Consider the following 16,979-nt stretch of genomic DNA (forward strand, 5'->3'; position numbering starts at 1 on the left):
AGAATTGGTCCTGTGATAATTAGATTAAGTCTGCACTGCCCATCTTTAGATTTAATCACCAAAGGCGAAAACACCTCTAATTCTGGGAGGTCCGTAATACACGTGTGTGACAAATCAGAATCAATTGACCTCCCCCTAGGAGTTCTATGAGAAGTGTCTATTGTGATTAGACATGCAAATTAGGCGGGAGGCACAGGAAGTGATGCATAAGTGACCATCTTTTAAGATATTGAACCCCCAAACCCCTTTCTCCCCCTTATAGTCCCAAGACAGAAGAGCAGTGAGGACTAGACAATTGGGGTTAAATGACTTGCTTTCCCATTGTAAGGAAATGTCTGAGGCCAAATGGAACCCAGGACCTCCCATCTCTAGGGCTGGCTTTCAATTCACTGAGCCAATTAAGCTGCCCCAGGAATCCTTTCAATTTGAGTTTTATACTGTTGCTTTATAATACTGTTAACACTACTTTTTGTCACTTTTTAAATTTTTGTCAATGAATACAGGTATGAAATAATACCTCAAAAGTGCTTTGTTCAACATATTACTGACAACAAAGTTGAACATTTCTTCAGTTGTTTGTTTATAACTCATGTTTCTTCAATAAACTGTTCATATCTTTTAGTAATTTATCTATCCAGTAAGATGATTATTGGGTGAGGAGGGGAATGTAATCTATCAACAACCACATAAAAAATTTCCCAATCACTAATTTTAAGAGAAATACAAATTAAAACAACTTTGAGGTTCTGCCTCATAAACATCAGATAGGCCAAGATTATAAAAACTGGAAAATGACAACTGTTAGAGGGGCTGTGGGAGAACAGGAATGCAACAGCAGGACTGATAAAATTATGAAGTAGTTTAACCATTCTGGAAGGGAAACAGAACTATTTCTAAAAGGTCACTAAATTACAAATGGTCTAGTTATACCATTAATATTTATAAAGACCAAAGGGATCAAAGAAAGGGAAAGGACATATATGTATATAACTATTTATAGGATTACACGGTAGTATAGCAAAGACATAGAAATAAAGTGGGTGTCCATTATGTGTTTTGGAATGGCACTAAACCCTGAGAGACTATATCTCCCAGGACTCTCTACTTCAACTTCCTGGGACACATCCGACTTCCTTTGTGGGAAGTGTCTGAGGGAGAATTAAAGAAGAGAGATGCATGGGTTTTGGCGCCTTTTTCCCCTGAACCTGGGTGGAGAGCTTTGGTCCCTGCATAGCTGCCAGAGATCAAACTCTCCTATAATTTCCCAAACCTTCCCTTTCCAAAAATCCCAAATAAACCTCCCTGACTTTCTTTTGAGTCTAGTTTTGGTTTTATTTAAACTCCCAAGCCTAGTCAGTTAAGAAGAAAAGCCTAGTCAATTTTCTTGCCCGCAAAGGGGGAGGGGGTGAGAACTCCTGGCTACCTTCATACCCTTCCTCTCCCTTTTCCCCTACCTTTCCCTCCTTTTTCCCAATACATCATCAACTAGAGAATGACAGAACATATTATGATATTGCTTATGAATGTAATGAAGGATTACTGAGCCATAAGAAATGATGAAAGGGATAGCTACAGAGAAACCTGGAAAGGCTTTTATGAACTAACACAAAGGAGAGGAACCAGGAGAATTATTTATATAACACACATAGCATTCTTTTTTTAATTACATTTTATTTTTTTAGTCAATGAAATGTCTTCTCTCTCCTACCATCCTTCCTTCCTAAGAAAAACAAAACTCCTATACAAACATATAATTTAATTATATATTAACAGACATGCAAATTAATTTTTGCTCAACAAAATAAAGTCCTATCTTGGTCATGTCTAAATGAATTATGTCTCAATCTACACTCTTGAGTTCATTGCCTTTTTCCTCATTGGGGGTGGAGAGTAGTTTCATCATGTCTTCTGGAATGGTCATTGCATTGAGCAAAGTTCCCATGTTTTCCTAAGTAAAAACAACTTTGGAAGCTTTCATAAATCTAACAATGAAGCAATTACAACTCCAGAAGACTGGTGATGAAATTATGCCTCCTATTCCTTCATGGAGAAAAGGTAAAAGACTGAGGGTGCAAAATTCATTTTCAGACATGAACAATACAACAAAAATTGTTTTGCTTTATGCCATGATCCAGGACAAATTCTGAGGAACTTATGAGGAAGAACGCTATCCACATCCACAGAAAGAACTGTGGGAATAGAAACACAGAAGAAAAACAACTGCATGACCACATGGTTCGATGGAGATATGATTGGGGATGTAGACTCTAAATGATCACTCTATTGCAAATATTAACAATATGGAAAAAGGTCTAGATCAATGACACATGTAAAACCCAAAGGAATTACTCATTGGCTAAGGGTGGGGGGGAGAACAGGGAAGGGAAAGAAATGAATCATGTACCCATGGAAAAATATTCTAAATTAAGTAATTCAATAAACTTAATTTAAAAATTGTTTTGTTTTGTTATAATTTTGTTATGAGGAAGGACTTTTATTTTTCTGGGAGAGAGTAGAGTTGGGATAGCAGTAATGAGAACAAAAAAAGAAGAGAAGAAAGAAACATGTATTAATGAGAACTTTAAAAATACATAGAAGAGAAGGAAATAAAAAATCAGGTAAAGACAAGCAGGATAATGTTGGGAATTACTTTGTTAAATTTAATATACTGAAAAAACAAGCTGTATGTAATGGACTCATGGCTTCATTATACTGTAAATTTTCTGACCTTTCTGATTTGATGATGATTTACTATTTCATGATTATAAAAATGTTCAAACTTCTTGATATGAGAAATTTTAGTGGGTTTTCTATGCACTTTTTAATCTATTAGGTTCTGTTATATCAACCCTTTCCTCCTTTACTAGTTTTTTTCTCAATTATACTTTTTTTCTTGTATAGAAATTTTCTACTTCTGGTTTTGGGGATTGGAGGCAAAAAGACAGGGAGAAGCAGAAGGGTTTGAACCAAATGAAATCATAAAGGCCACCTGGAGATCTTTGGACTTGTAAAGGTCAGAGACAGAAATTCTGAGAAAACCTGAAGAAAATTTGAAAAAGAACAATTTAAGCTGAAGGGGTAGGAGGGCCAACTTTAAAACAAATGCTTAATCTGAAGGAGAAAAAGGATTAAGAAATGAGGACTTGAAGCAAAGGCCTCAAGAATGAGAAAGTAGTTAATGTTATAGCAAGGTAAGTAAAAAAAGTTAAGCAAAACAACTTGGCAAAATAAAAAGCTAATGAGAGAAGGGAAAGGTTTGGTTCTTAGATTGTTAAGGGAATGATAAAAGGATGCAATAAAATTGATTAAAGGATGCAGAGATGATAAAAAGACACGAAGGTATTAAATGCTTGGGAAGAGAGTTGTAAATAGTTATAAGCAGTTTGAAAGTTAAGGCTGAGGATCTCTATTTGCAGACTTTCACTTAGTGTTTGACATTTATATTTCTGCCACAGTCAAGGGACTACTCTTTACATCCAAAGAGAAGGCTGGTTTCTCACCTAGGAAAATATGAAGGGATTGAGAAATATCCCTCTAAATTTCATGTTAACAAGGAACAATGAGGGGAATCTTAAAAAAGAAAAACAAAAAAAAAACAACAAGAATTGATATTTCAACAAGAGAAAAGTAAAAACAAAAAAACAAAAACAAAAAACAAAAAAAAAAACTCAAATGGCAGGAGAGACTGGCACCAATGAGATGAAGTTTGCAAAAATGTCAAAATGGGGAAGGAGCAGACCTACTGAATACTTAAAGAGTTAAAACAGAAATTCAAGGCTTTTCCTGAAGAAGAAGGAGCTAGATACTCTGAGGAAGAAGCAGCCATTTGTGTATCAATCATCAAACAATTATTAAACATTTACTAAGTGCCATGCCTGCTTAGGCATGGTACAAAGTGCTAAAGATACAGAGATAATAGTCCCTGACATCAATTAGATTATTTTATAATGAAGATTTTTACAGATCTAAAAATATATAAAATAAATGTATAGCATTGACAGGGGTCCCCAATCTAGTTTTCTCTTTCTTAGCTAGTTCATTTCTTATAGTACCCTTATAGAAGGTCTGGGGATTCTTCTCAAAGTAGAGGTTTGGATAGGTATGGCTATGACTCAAGTTCTGTTGGAGTCTAGGAGCAAACTTGGTATGTATGTGGGGAATATACTTTTACTCCTCTCCACTTTAGCTCATAAGCCCCTACTGGTATGCTCCCTATTTATACAAATTATTCAGTCACAGAGACACTACTCACTCTTAAATATGAAACACTGAAATAATCGATCATATCTGTTTATTTTAATTTCATTCTAATATTGAATTTGCTCCCCAGTTTTTATTTTTTATTTCATTTTTTAAAACCCTTAACTTCTGTGTATTGGTTCCTTGGTGGAAGAGTGGTAAGGGTGGGCAATGGGGGTCAAGTGACTTGCCCAGGGTCACACAGCTGGGAAGTGTCTGAGGCCAGATTTGAACCTAGGACCTCCTGTCGCTAGGCCTGACTCTCAATCCACTGAGCTACCCAGATGCCCCCCAGTTTTTATATTTTAAAGGCACATCAAATATTCATCTTTTTGTATATATTTTATTCTATTACTTATATCACTGTTCTGTTTCATTGTCCCATTAAAAAATTTTTTTATTCAAGATAGGTTCTGACTACTGTTTTATAATATATCTCAAAGTCTGAAAGTGTAAGTACACCTTCATTACCTTTTTATGCCCCAGAGGGTGGCTTAATATTTTTGTGTTTTTTTTTTTCATTAAATTCTGTTATGATTTTATCCAGGTCCATAAAGAAGCCCTTTTGTATTCTGATTAAACTTATAAATTAATTTCATGTGTATCATGAGTTTTTATTTGTATATCCACCCAAGAATGGTGAAGGTTGTTCTAATTATTTGGATCTTCTTTTATTTGTCTTTATAAAATTCATATGCATGTCTACCCTATATAGGGTAATTCTAGAGTACTTAATTTTGTTTACATTTAAAGTGATATTTTCTTGGTTTTTGTTGTCAGTTCATAAAATTGAAAATTATTTCTGTTGGCTTATTTTGCTTCATATAATCCCAGTGAACTTACGTTTTTGTTGTTGAAACAGTAAAATCTTTCATTTATTTTAAGTAACAATAATTTGAATTTCTTAATATAGATTTTTCCCTCAATTTATAATATTAAGATAATGCCTGTTTCCTATCTTATAGTGATATCAATTTCCTATTAATGTTTTTCTTTGGCATCTTACTGTATGTAGATGACTCTGAACTCTCTACTCAGTATAAGTTCTTTGTGATCCACAACAAGCTAGAAAGACTCCAAGTATGGCTCTATCAACTATTTCTGCAGTCTGAGGCCCTTTGAAGCCAAGTATGGAGATGTTTATTAACAGATCATCTCTTTCCAGGTGACTGATTTTTTGGCTATATCAGCTCACATAGGTTTTGTCCTGGGTCCTCTTCTTGGTCTACACTAACTCTCTTGGTGCCTCATCATTTAATTATCATCTCTATAAAGATAACTTCCCAAACTAATATCTAGCCCTAGATTTCCCTGAGCTTACCTAGTTTCTTTCCTGAGCTCTGGTTTCATATCACTGGCTGTTTACTAGTAATTTCACCTCCTCTGGGCTTTCTATTATTTCATATACAATTTTTCTATTTGACTTTTAATGCTCTCTTCATTCTGGCCCCACTTAACTTTCTAGCCATCACTATTTTTCAAGCCCACTACTGTCCAGTCAATCTGGCCTTCCTGTAGTTCTTCACACATGCTATTTCATTCTCACTGCTATTCACTCTTTTTATACCCCTCTCTCCTCTCCAAAAGACATAAAAATTCAGTTACTGTTTTAAACCATACACCTAAAGTACTGAATCTGATTTTGCTTCCTTCCCCATTTATTCATTTTTTATAAAAGCTTCATTTGTCAGGACTCCACCCCTTCCTCTGATTATTTTATTTCCCTAAAGAAAAAGGAAGGGAATCTTTTGATTGGCAGCAGCATAGCGCATCTGAGATTCCTCATCTTTGCACTCAACTCCATGCATTCAAACTACACTTCAACTCCTTGTATCAGAAATAAAAATCAAGACAAAGTAGAGAGCAGAGATCAAAGAAAGGCATCTCTAAAAAGGAGGTGGGGAGGCTTCTGTGTAGCATGTTCAGAGAGTTAAATGTGCCATCCTTTCCAACCAAAAACAAAATCCAACCCCAAACAGTTCAAACATACCTGATGTTGAAAATTCCCCTATCTAGGAATGTCATACATAGCTGCTTTACTCTTAGTCTTTTCAGGTATTAGAGGTAGGGCCCGCAGAGTCCCTTCAACTTTTATTTTTGATAAAACCGCAGTACAGCTGTTGTTGCTCCATTTGCTGCTTTTTCATTTCAAAGGCAAATGTAAGAATTAGAAACATGAAGGAAGTGCACCCAAACCAGAGTTCTGCCCTTGAGAACCATAGATTGTTCCAGCTTTGGACTGGAAACTTTTAAATCTCAATCAAGACTCAAAATTTCTTTGTCTGGGTCTCATCCAGCCCATCATAATCCTCCTCCTCCATTTCTTCTTCATGCATCTTGGTGCTATCCTTTGGGAGTAGCCCTCTCTTGGATAAATAGGAATGAGAATGGACACACAGGGAAGGAAGCAATGACCATAGCTCCAACCCACTGATTTTGAATGATAAATTTGTCTCCAAATAGCATATTCAATTTTGCAAGATATGTGAGCTCTAGATTTAATTCTATGTCTTTTAGGATCATATGCTCTAATATAGTTTCACTGTTTTTCTTGTGTTGTTTTTGAAAAGTCTAAGGAGATATTAAAAGGTGTTTTCACAGGTAATTTCTATTTTCTTTCTGGAATTTTTATCTTATAGTGGCTATGTAAGAAGACTGAAGCTTAATACTGCTAATGATGACTTGTGCACAAGAAGTAGCATAAATGACATTATTAAGGATACATAGGATTGGAAAAGGAATGGAATAGTCATGTAGCAAGAATGAAAGACAACAACCTAAATGTTACATTAGTACCCATATAATAGATGCAGATTCTATAAAAGATATAAAGCAATGGACAATAAAGCATTAGATGAGGAAGTAAAAAAACTGTGCTCTCTATAGGAAGAGAAAGAACAAATCCTGACATATAAACATAAATTCTCACCTTCCATCTTAGAATCAATATGTGTATTGGTTCCAAGGAAGAAGAGCAGTAAGGAAATGGGGGTTAAGTGACTTGCCCAGGGTTACATAGCTAGGAAGAGTCAGAGGCCAGATTTGAACCCTAACACCTCCCATCTCTGGGCCTGGTTCTCTATTCACTGAGCCACGCAGCTGCCCCCTCTAAATATATTATTTACACTGATTCTGGTAATGTTTTAGCATACATTTCTATAGAAGTTTTATCCCTTCATTATTGTGAAGGATTTGCTAGGTCAGATTTTCTTTGATTTGTTCATTATCTGGTGGATAAGATACATTTTTTCTTCTCTTTTCCAATGTTTTAAAAAATGGGTTTTAAATGAAGGGACATGAAAAACTAAAATCATTTGCATAACTGCCATAGTGGGAAGGATCCCTTGCCCTATTCTGTGAAAAATTAAGATCATACTGCAGTGGCCGCTATAGGGCATATTGTACATTGCTCCTCCTTACGGCCTCTGGGTCTTTTATTAACTTCCTTTTGCTATACCTCATTCCCTTTTCCTTCTTGCTCTTCTTCCCAGGGAAATAATAATGATGTTAGAGTTGTGGCTACTGTGTAGTAGCCTCCAGACTTTAGAGAATTCACTCCCATTCATTCTTTTCCCTCTACCCTACTTACTTTACTTTCATTCAACTACTTTACCTTATTTAGAACTATTCGGAGTGGAAGAGATAGCAGAAAGGTCTCTCAAATCCTGAGTGGGAGTTATGGAAGCAAGAACCTTATAACTTAAGGTGGAAACTATAGCTCTCATATAGGGGTCTCTAGCAGAGATAGAGAGAAAGAGCAAGGCTATAGTGACAGAGGAATAGCCAAACTGAATATTGTAGCAGTAGCAATAGACTGACTAGACTAGGTGTGTAAACTGTCACCTGCAGAGGCAAAGGCAGTGGCAGCTGAGTTGGACTATGAGTATCTGGGATGGCAACAGTGGTATTACTTGTGTCTTTGCATACTGCTCTTGGAGATTTTAATCTTCCTTCTAATATTCTAATTTTTTTTAAAGTTCTCAGTTGAAAAATTTAAATAATTTCTTGATAAAAAAGCCATCTCCCTTGCCTATTTTATAATTCTATCATCTTTTACTTATATTACTAGCTGGGTAAATTAAATCTTGCTAGAATTGCAAACCTGATTAATGAAGAAAGCAGGGTTACATTTTCTTCATATACATTTTTGGAACCAAAGTTCTGATTTTTGTAGAAAGAGGAACTCTAGTGAAGAACTCCTTCTTCTAGAATCTGGAGAGTTGCCTAGGTCACTGAGACATTCAGTGAATAGTCAGTGTCACACAATGTATATGCTAAGAGATAGATCTTGAATTCAGGTCTTTTGAGACCAGTTTTCTCTCCAAATTTGGAAGTGCTTCAGGGGTTAATTCATTCTGCTTTGTCTGAGATCATGATTACTACTCTTTTTTTTTTTTTTTTTTTTTTTGGTTTCAGTTGAAGCTCAATAGATTTTGCTCCAGCTTCAAATATGTTTCTTGTAAATAACATATGACTGGATTCTGGTTTTTAATCCACTCTGCTATCTGCTTCCATTTTATGGGTGAGTTCATCCATTTATATTCCCAATTATGATTACCATTTGTGTATTCTTCTCCATCTTGATTTCCTTTTTTAATCCTGCCCTTTCTCCTTTTTCTCTTTCCCACTACAATAGTGTTTGGCTCTTAGTCACTTCCTCCATTTCCCTTCCCTTATATTACTCCCCTTCTCACCACCACCCTTCTTATTCTCCTTTGACTTCTCTATAGTGTCTTTTAATCATCTCCCCCAACTTCTCCCTCCTTTATATTACTCCTCTCCCTACCACCCTCTTTTTTGTTTCCCTTCTACTTCTCTATAGGGTAAGATAGGATTTTATTCCCCAATGAATCTGGTTGTTCTTACCTCTCTGATCCAATTCCAATAAAACTAAGGTTTAAGTAGTACCCATCAACACCCTCATCCCCCCCCCCCCACTGTAATAGTTTTTCTCCTCTTCCTATGTCTCTTTGTGATATAATTTACCCTATTTTACTTCTCTCTTCCCATTTCTCCTAGCACAATCCTCTTTTTCAGTCCTAGTTTTTTGTTTTTTACATATCACCCTAAACAGCTTACTAGCATACCCTCTGTCTATGTATACTTCTCCTAACTACTATGATAATGAACATAATTTTTATGAGTTATAGATATCATCTTTCAATACAGGAAGAAAAACAATTTGACCCTATTGAAGCCTTTAAATTTTTCTCTTTCTTATTTACCTTTTTAAAGCTTCACTTTATCTTTGGATGTCAAATTTTCTGTTTTTCTGTTTTTTTCTTCAGGAATGCTTGGAAATCTGTTTTATTAAATGACTATACTTTCCCTTGAAAGAAAATAGTCATTTTTGATGGGAAGGTAGCTTCTTGGCTGTACACCCAGTTACCTTGCCTTCTGGAATATCCAAGCCTTCTGGTCCTTTAATGTAAAAGCTGCCAGATCCTGTATAATTCTGACTTGGGCTCCAAAATATCTGAATTGTTTCTTTTTGACTGCTTGGGGAGCTCTTGAACTTGGCTATAACATTCCTGGGAGTTGTCATTTGGGGATTTATTGCATGAGGTGATCTGTGGATTCTTTCAATTTCTATTTTACCCTCTTGTTCAAGAATGTTGGTGCAGTTTTCATGGATAATTTCTTATAATATGATGCCTAAGTTTTTTTGTTGTTGTTATGACTTTCAGGCAATCCAATAAGTCTTAAGTTGTCTCTCCTGGATATATTTTCTAGGTCAGTTGTTTTTTCAATGAGATATTTCATATTTTCTTCTATTTTTTCATTCTTTTGATTTTGTTTTGTTTCTTGATTGCATTACTTTCATTTCTTTTTCCCATTTTCCTTTGACCTGTCTTATTTGATTTTTTTAATTCCTTCTTGAGTTCTTCCAGAGCAGGAGACCAATTCCTGTTTCTTTTTGAAGCTCTGCATGTGGTTGCTTGGCTCTCACCATCCCCTGTTGGTTCTGTGATTTGCCGTTTGCCCCAATAGAAATTTTTGAGGATTAAATGTTTCTTTTGTTGTTTGTTCATCTTTCTAGCCTTTTTTTGCCCATGGACTTGAAATTCCGAAAGCTACTTGCTGATTCTATCTTCTCTGCTAGCTTGTAGGGATTGGCACTGTGTGCTATTTTGCCCTTGGGGTAGGTCTTCACCATAGCAGTGTAGTCTTGAAAGGCCTGGTGCTACGGACTTCTGGGCCTCACTGTGAGCTGGTGCCAGGACCTGAGACCTCAAGGGGTAGGTCTGAGGCGATCTTTTGTAGGTGTAGCCCACATCCTAGGATCCCTAAATTAGTCTATGCCCAAGTGTGGAATATGGCGCAGTAGACTGGGGGGAGGGGAGAGGTTTGGCCAGCTCTCCTGTGTGCGGTTTTGCTTCCAGTTCTACCTTGTCCTGTGAAAATCAATCCTCTCTGCCTACCTTTCAAGTTGTATTCAGTGGGAGAGCTCTCTTACTCTGTTTTTGACTGATATTGTTTTGAGGTGATTTTTAAAGATTGGTTTAGAAGCCTTATCAGAGTGATTTTGGTTGCTAAGCTACCACCTTGGCTTCCAATTGGTTTCTGGGCTATTTCATTTTGAAAATGAAAAGGAACTACCCCCTACATTCTGACCCAAGAGAAGGTCATACAACTTTTGCCTAAATCCTTCTTAGTCATGGGAATCTACTTGGATTAGGTTTGAAAAATCTGTTTTGAAATATTTCTAGTAACTAGGAGGCAACACTGTACAGTGGAAAGATTGACTCTGGAATAAGAGGACCTGGACTCAAATCTCACCTCGGATATTTATTAGCTATTTGGCCTTGGACAAGTCATCTAATTCCCCTTAGCTTCCATTTCCTCCCTGTAACATGAGAGGGTTGGACTAGATGGCTCCTGAGATAGACATAGAGATAGCTCTAAACCTATAAGGTTATGAATTCCAGAAACACAGTTTTTTCCTCCCCAAGAGCCCCTTTTCCCTTTCCTTTTCTAGCACTGGATCCTTCTGAAACAGTATTATAACTAAAGAGCAAGGAATCTAACTCTTGAATACTAATAACTTAAGAACTCATAATATTGAACTAAATAGGTAACTCTCTAGGATAATCACTTTCCATGTATTATAGTGATGTGGGGAAGAAAAGAGTTCTTTTATTGTGTAGACAGAAATTTGACCTCAAACTTTTCAGTCACTGATTTCAATAGATCTTTCACAATAATATTTATAAAGTGGGGAGTTGCTGTTATTAAACTTGTTAAATATGTTTAGAATACTAAAACACGTAGCTCTTTTTTGAAAGTAGCAGATAGAAAGAACTCTATCTCAAAAGCATGATTATTTTACCAGAGGACCATAGATTTGATAACCACAAAAAGGCTGAAAGTGTTCCACACAATGATAAATGGGAAGACTAATAGAAAATTCACAGACTTTTCAAATTTAAAAAGAAAATTCTAATTTTTCCAAAATATTTACTCATTAGGATGTATAAGGTGTTTATAGTAAATTATAATCTAAATTTTATTATGTACAGACTATACTAATTAAAATTACAGAAATACATCATTTGAATGGCAAAATTTACAATGCTGATAAAAGTAATTCAAGGAGATGGTTACATTAGAAATTCATTCCAACTGAATTTTCCATTCCAAAAATTCTTCAAGAGAGATTTTAATAGAAGGTAAGTTAACTTGGAATAATTCTGCTTTCATCACCAAAATGGCTTCCAGGATACAAATACCCCAAAGATTTTATAAAATATTGGTCTCAACTGAAAGATAGTCTCACAGTAGCAACCCCAAAGGAGATATTAGAAATGAGGCTATAGTCTATAGCTAATAAAAGTAATTGGTAGAAATTTAAAAAAAAACTTGGAAAGAAACAATATTAGTGTAAATCTTAAGATACTCAATGTCCAAAAGAGAACGTAATATACTACAAACTACTTTCTTCCTAAATTTCCCATTTTTATCTTTAATGCATACCACCATTTACCCAGGTTTGAAAAATTGAGTCAATTTTTGTCTTTTCACTATGTTCAATCCTTCTCTTTTGTCCTTTCTTCTTTGGTAGTTTGCATTATCAGCACCCTAGCATATCATCATTTCACTCTCCTCATCAGCTGATGTTTATTTAGAGCTTCAAAGTCTTCTACATCTATCATTTCAATTGAGTCTCTTAACAACGCTCTGAGTTAGGCACTACAGGCATTATGTGAAAAAAATTTAGGACAAGCAACTAGCCTGGGGAAACTAGGAAATGTTAGAGGTAGAATTCTACCCAAGATTTCCTGATGCCAAGTCCTAGCATTTCTCTCCATTATAACATATTCTAAGTTATTCCTTCATTTAAAAACCTATAATGAACTGCATATGCTGACTATTCCAATTTCTATCTTGTATTCAAATTCCTCAATAATAAGGACTAATTCATATCTCTCCTATCACTCCAGTCAGAAAGCTTTCTTTTATTGCATATGCCATGATTATTCTTATTTCTCCCATATGGAATGCCTTTTCCACCTTTAGTTTGTTCCTTTAAATTCCACACATTCTTCAGAGTCAAATTTCAGTCTCATCTTTTTCACACTACTCTGGTCAACAATTGACTCTCTCTTTTTTCTGACCTTCCTATAAAACATACTATTTATACTATACATCTTGACATGAGCACACACTGTCTTTTAATTGTACATTAATTGTTTAAATATATTTTGTCTTTTCAAAGGGATTAGAAAATTTTCTCAGGGCAGGTACCATGTCAAAAACATTTCTTAGCCCATAGTATAAGAAAGGAATATAGTACATAATAAATACTTGCTGAACTATCCAGTCAAAACTGCTTAGCCAATAAAATCACAGAATCAATCATAAGTTGTAAATGTGAAGGGGACTTTGGAGATCATCAAGTTTAAACTCATTTAAAAAATTGGTCTCCTGAAAAATAAATGATTTATATATTTGTTAAATCTTCATGTTATCTCTAGACTTACTGTGTGAAATGAAAATTATAGGTTGCAAATATTTTAAAGTGTTAACTTGATTCTGAGATGAATTATGAACTATAAGAAATGATAAATTATAAGAAAAAACCTCAAAGTTTATTAGCTATTCACTATAGTGATAAAAATTAAGCCAACACACCAAAAAGAACTGATTGAGAAAAATCCCAGTGTTACTACACTATCATATCAAGTCAAACTCTAAGAAATCATAACTGTAGATTTTTCTTATTTTATTCTTAGCCATATTATTAGTAGCATGGCTATACATGTATGTATATATATATATGTATCAATTTGTTGTTGTTGTTGTTAAATGAAGGGATTGGATTAAATAATCTAGCTTTAAATCAGTGTCCTATGATACCTAGAGCAACATGTATCAGAAAACAACCAAATTGAAATAATCCTTATATTGATCTACCATACTTCACCTCCTTCTCCCCAGTGAATGGTAGTTTGTATATGTACTAATATCTACTGAAGAGAGGCAGGATGGTCCAACAGAAAAAGCATTTGTCTTCTAGTCAGAAGTCCAGGGTTCAAGTCCTGTTTCTGAAACCCACTAATTATATGATCTGGAACAAGTCATTTAATCTAACTACGCCAGTCTTGTCCTTTGTAAAATGGGGGTGATGATATTTGAAATCAATATCTACTTCACTGGTCTATTGTGAAGAGAGCACTTTGTAAACATTAAAAGCACCAAAGAAATTATTATCACAATTCAGCTAATCTTTTAAAACACATCTAAGGGCTGAGGTCAAAATTCATAGTTATCAGGGTCACTTCTAGAAATTATATCAATTAATTTTTTTCATATCACAAGTATTCCCTATAAAAAGCTTTAATATTTGTAATAATAAATTCTTTTGAATTTTCAAAGAATGATTATGTAGAGTTTTTCATTATAATGAAACAGCTAGTTTCCATACCCAACTTGAACCAAGTTAGAATACTTAAACACACACACACACACACACACACACACACACACACACACACACACACACACACACACAAGAAACTGTCAAAATGGGCTTTAAGTTGAAGTCAAGCAAATGCATCAAGTCTATTATCCAAATAATTTTATACCTCCTTTTATACTACTTGATTAATCCAGGTCAGGTCTTCTTTTTGAGTTGTGGATGGGCTAAAAGTGGGTTTTAGGGTTCCAGCCTAATCTGGAAAGATGCCTCTGAAGTCTGGACTATTTCCAGGTTAATCTGGCTATGGACTGGAAGGGATTCCTGGATCTATCTTGCACTGAATCCAAGTTCCAAGATCAGCAGAAGGACTACTGCTCAGAACCAGAATAGACTTTTACTTTTTATCTGATACATATTTATGTACCTAGGATTGTTTTAAAAGGCTATTATCAGGGTGATTTAAGTACCATAATAGCTCTTGTAGGCCTGGTGGTTTGTGAGACCTCAAACAGCAGCAGCTTGAAGGTTCAGGGCTTTTTCTATGTATTTTTAATTTCCTAAAATATAAATATGCAAATTTATCATTCAAAACACACAGTAATATGTTTTCTCACCTAGAGTGCCAAGAAAAAGCAGAGTCATGATCCAGTACATCCAAAACAGGAGAAGAGCAAGAAAGGTCCAAAATGGTTGGAAGACAAGGAGTGGCAAGTGAATGAAGACTTTGCCAGCCACATGGAACAAGGCAATGGTGAGAGCAACCCGCTTGCGCATTACTAACATAATCAAGAACAAGATCACCTGGGCAAAGAGAGACACATTTTCCAGTCATCATTTCAGGTGGTGAAAAAAATCAAGTCAAGAATGATACAACATTTTAATGTTATCTAAGGACCTGGCAAGCATAAAGTAGCATTCTTAGATTCTTCTAGAATAGATTCAGGTCCTAACTACAAGCAATTTAAAATCCAATGTGATGAAATATCAAGTTTATCCACCACTACTCAATTAGCCCAAATTAATACTAAAATCAAGGCTGAAGGCAATGTACTACCAGGTGCCATCATATAGTCTAACATATATTATAAATAATCTTATAGTCTATATCAGAGTTGGCAAAGATGTGGCATGTGTGCAGAGCCAGCACTTGGGGAACTGCTTTGTTCCCCCTCTTCCCAGAGTTCGAGGACATTTTTTGCATGCCCCCCACCCCCGCGTCCAGCCACCCCAAACAAGAACTTCCTCAGCTCTCTCCTGTAATTCGGGGGCTCACAAACAGCTTGAATTTGCCCTCTGGGCACTTGAACTCGGAAAAAGTTCGCCAAGGCTGGTCTATAGCATACATAAAATAATACAGTGTATATATATTTTAAAAGAGGAAAGAAAGAAGATGGTGCTTCTGGCTCTGCAACTTGCCTAAGAGCATACTGCCTGCAAGTTTCTTATTTCGTTGGCTTTCAGTCTTCTTATCTGTAACATGGGAATAATACTACTTATACTATTTTCCTCAGAGACTTGTCATAAAGATAAAATGAGATTATGTATGTAAATCCCTGTATGAACCTAAGCATGATATATAAATATCAGCTGCTTCCCCTCCTTTAAGAAGTTACCTGTCTGTTTCTTCCTGGATGCTCTTTAGCATCAGAGATAACCAGTTTGGTAAAGATATCATTGCACTAGGGGGCTGCTCCCTTCCCCCTCTACACTGTACCTGAGGATACTTCTCATATCACTCACCCCTCTGCCCACCAGCCCAGTGGAAGCACTTCCTCCCACTCCTGTCTGGGGTAAGGCAGGGGGCTTACATGCAGCATGAGGGTTGCAGTTTGGGTACTCAGTCTCTAAAAGGTTCACCATCAATGGTATAGGCTGTCATAGCTCCTCCTTTATATTAGAGAATTGGGGGAAAGAGGTATGTTCAGCCATATGCCTTCATTAAAACAAGTTAGTGGGCTACCCTTATTTTTTTCCTGAAATAATAATATTAATCTTAATAATAATTAATAATAATATTATTATTATTATTACAGGAAAAGTTTACACTGAAAAATTTGAGGAGAAGCTGATAAAATGAAAAATATTCAAGAAATCTGCAAATGTAATAAATACACAGAGGCCTTTTTTCCCCTTAAAAATTTAGTAAGTAATGCTAACTAAAACAAATGTCTACAACATTTTCCAGTCTCTATAAATTAAATTTTATTGGTAAGCAACAATTCATGGAATGAAAATCTTTCATTCCTTCAAAAACAGGGAAGATTGTGCAAAGCCCTGAGTTTAGCTCAACAACTAAGGAACGACTATGAAAGCTTGGGGTAAAGGAAGGGATTTTTCTACCTTTCTTCTATGAATATTCTATAATGACTAAGAGAAGAAAGCAATAAACTGTAGGAAGGTTTTCTCATCATGAATCTAGATCAAATAAGAAACAAACAAATGAACCACACTCAAACATACACCACAAGAGCAAACACTCACTGTGAATACTGTAGCTGAAATGGCATAGATGAGAAGGGCCCGGAGATTGTCTTCAGCTATTTGAAGTTGTTCTGGAATAACAGTTTCTTTGGGAGATTTTCTTTGCTTAGCATACAACCACCACAGCACACCTGTGCCACCTAAGGGCAAAAAAAGTATGTTTTTGCAAAAAATGAGTACAAGAGAATATGTTAATTAGAATTTTAAATTAGTTGGGTCCTGAACACCATGACAGGAATGTGGTGCCCAATGGTACACTGGCAGCACCATTTCAGAGGGAGAGGTAAAAGAGGACATGTGCTGCTGTAGCGCTTGGCTAGCATGATGGGAATTCTCCTCA

The 16,979-nt window shown here is 35.6% G+C and overlaps 1 protein-coding gene across 1 annotated transcript in view; it reads right to left on the reverse strand.

Annotated features, from left to right (window-relative positions):
• Nucleotides 1–16,979, reverse strand: part of SLC44A1 (solute carrier family 44 member 1) — a 226,144-nt gene that overhangs the window by 33,630 nt on the left and 175,535 nt on the right. The window contains exons 8-9 of the mRNA XM_044658236.1: nt 16,640–16,779; nt 14,773–14,959 (exon numbers count right to left, since the gene is read on the reverse strand). Of these exons, the coding sequence (XP_044514171.1) occupies nt 14,773–14,959; nt 16,640–16,779 (327 nt within the window). The remainder of the gene's footprint in view (nt 1–14,772; nt 14,960–16,639; nt 16,780–16,979) is intronic.

The sequence above is a fragment of the Gracilinanus agilis genome, chromosome 1 (genome assembly GCF_016433145.1).
Source record: "Gracilinanus agilis isolate LMUSP501 chromosome 1, AgileGrace, whole genome shotgun sequence".
In the NCBI taxonomy this organism is placed as follows: domain Eukaryota; kingdom Metazoa; phylum Chordata; class Mammalia; order Didelphimorphia; family Didelphidae; genus Gracilinanus; species Gracilinanus agilis.